General features: G+C 43.3%; 1 protein-coding gene across 1 annotated transcript; it reads right to left on the bottom strand.

The window, feature by feature from the left end:
• Window positions 1-676: 676 nt before the first annotated feature.
• Window positions 677-2,863, bottom strand: LOC139649278 (bcl-2-like protein 15; the record flags this gene model as incomplete). The annotated part of the gene is made up of 3 exons (XM_071525630.1): window positions 2,708-2,863; window positions 2,113-2,231; window positions 677-919 (listed from the first exon to the last, which is right to left on the bottom strand). Coding segments are annotated over exons 1-3 (492 nt in total), but the record flags the coding sequence as incomplete, so codon positions are not given.

The following is a 2,863-nucleotide window of genomic DNA, read 5'->3' as shown; positions in this document are numbered from 1 at the left end:
TAGATGCCCATAACCCCAACAAATGAAAATAAACATATAGATTAGGTTCAAGATTTTTTAGGAGCCTACACCATGGATCTGAAGTTGATTGCTCAGGTGTATTGCACTAAAATGGCTGCAGTAGCACAAAGCTTAAACGGTTGTGGGGTGTGTGCTGGAGTTGTGAAATTATGTGCCCTGGTGTATCAAGATGGTGGTTTCCTGGACTGACAACCTTTACCCAGCGTCTGCATGTTTGCACTGTTGGGTTTGGTGTGAAAAAGAGTGCTAATGACCATGAGCATTCCGCAGGTGCACAGGTTTGACACAGTGGTTAAAAACCATGACTCTCAAACAACATGTAATCTCAGCAGAAACTTCTCTCCCGGTTTCCTTTACTGTATCTTGTGGTTTTCCTACTGCCTCAACAAAGAGAAAATATCTGATAGAGAGGATGAGGATAAATAAAAATGTAAACGCAATTAGGCTGAAGTGGTAATGACAGGGCATCATACCTCCACTACTAAGTTTATATTCAGATCAACTATTTACATTCCAACTGTCACCTCCATGATCGATTAGTAACAGCAATCAAACAAAAGCCAGCGATGACAGACAACAACAACAACAAAAAAAACTCCTGCGGTGAGTGATGAGCAAGATGTGCTCTTCAAAAATAGGCAAACTATATCCTTACACATGTACTCACCCATCCACCTTGCTGAGCCACCCAGTCGCCTATACGGTTGTTGAGGAATGCATTCATGGCTCCCCGGACACTGTGCTTCAGCTCTGGGGCCTTTTTCTTGACATAGAGGCCCAGGGCCACTGAAGCTTTGATCAGCTGCATCTCTGCAACCACTTCACCCTTCTGAGAAACCGGAGCCCGGCACAAGGCCTCCACACTCTGGCTGAACGCTGCCTCCATGGCCTCTGTGGCCTGGGAAGAGATGAGACAGGGTTACAGTACTGAAGAGCAGCTGATTCAATATGAAGAGAGGGAAACATCGCTGTAGAAATAAAGCTGGGTCCTAAGCATGAGCCTGCACTCTGCATTTTTGCTATAATCTGTTTTTGTGTGCCTTGCTCTTCCTGATGTTTGTCCTATATCTTTCTTTTCTATGGATGATCAGTTAGACCTATTTAGGCTCATTCTCTGTAAAGTCCTTTGAGACATACATGTGATCAAGGGTTATATAAATAAAAAAAATGTGAACTTGAACTCACCCTTCTCTTCAAAGTTTGGAAATTGAGCAGTACATGCTTACTTTATGCCTTTGAATTATCTTTCCAGGGCAGATTGTTTGTTGGTTTAGTTAGGAAAACACCAATATGATGGAACCCACTGTTTCTGGAAAGATCCTGAAGTTCAAATGCTGCGCAGTGTTAACAAACTACTGGTGCATTCTGAATACTGAAAGTCCAGAGAGAATAGCCAAGCTGTATAGTGAGCGAGTTCACAGCATGGAGTGCGTGAGGTTTTGTTTGAAGTGGTTTCAAATTAATAACCAGACATCCTGAAGACTCAGAAGCCTTTCGGGAAATGAAACCAGAAAAGATATGACATGCACTTTATCATGACCCGCAAAAACCACTGAAGTACAGACTAACTGAACCTAAACCTGTTTCCTGCAATGGACTGGCAGCCTGTCCTGGGTGTTCCCCCGCCTTCCGCCCAACATATGCCCCCATTACCATGAAATGGATTAAGTGAGTAGAGTAGCCTAAACGTAACAATCAGAAACCTTGTTGATTGCCACTATCCTTTCAGGCATCTTTTACTGGTCTCTCTACACAATCTGTCAGCCCGAAAGAGGAACAAGCGAGTCACCAGAAGTTTGCTGGTTTACTTTTTGTTCAATTAAGTGTCAGGGATTGATCTTTCCTCAAATTGTATCCACTTTCAATCCAGGGTGTTACATCTGTCTTCTAGTATTCCCATGAATGCTGCATAGCATTACTATAAGAGCTACATTTCAACTCATTTGCTGCATGTTGACAAACAGAACAGTGGAACCAATATATGAACAACAAGGAAAGTTACAAATGTAGGTGTTTTTGCCAATCGGTACTGCTTACAGTGTAGACAGAAATGACATGATTGTGTGTGTGTGTGTGTGTGTGTGTGTGTACCTCTTCTGCTGCAGCTTGCTGCAGTTTACCCAGTGCCGCCTTGAATTTGTCATCATTCATCATCTCATCAGCCACAGCTCTCAGTTTATCAGCTATGAGAACTGGGTCAAACTTGTCATCTGAAAAACAGGATGCAGTTGATGAAGTAGGCTAGTAGACTACACAGTAAATTCAAACAGCTATGGTAAACACCATAATGGACCAGCTAAGCTAATATGCTAATCTTAGCTGCAAAACCTGCAAATCACAATCTGTTCAGAGATTCAAAATCAAATCGCGTTGCACTGGGGGACAAGCCAGGAGGACGAACACGTCAAACTCGGTGACCCACCTTGAGCACCCGGTCACCTACTGCATGGCCTTGTAGGCCTATACGGTGCGCTCAGTGCTGAGTTATTAGCGTTACATGTTTAATGTTTCCAATTATTGGTACATGGTCTAATAGTTGAAAATAAGAAATAAATTATCATATAGCGACCCACAGGTATCGATCATTTGCGACTGATCAACTTCGAGCCTGTGTGAAAACGAAAGTAACACAAACGGCTGTCTCTCTCACAGACCACCGGCACTTCATATGTGACTGGATCCATACCGCTCTGCTCCGGACCGTCTGTCTCAATCTGACAGTCTGCATCGCGAAATCCTGACTGAATGTGCTCATCGTCCAAAAGATAGCTGATTATTGAATAGGTCTGCTTCTCGACGACGTCTTTGGGAACCATTGTGTTGGTAAAACACGCCAGTGTAA

Source organism: Centroberyx affinis, unplaced genomic scaffold (assembly GCF_046629955.1).
Source record: "Centroberyx affinis isolate AG114_WGS23_722 - 3 ecotype Tasmania unplaced genomic scaffold, CSIRO-AGI_Caff_v1 ptg001311l_1, whole genome shotgun sequence".
NCBI classification, from domain to species: domain Eukaryota; kingdom Metazoa; phylum Chordata; class Actinopteri; order Beryciformes; family Berycidae; genus Centroberyx; species Centroberyx affinis.
This window is presented reverse-complemented; position numbering and strand designations above follow the sequence as displayed.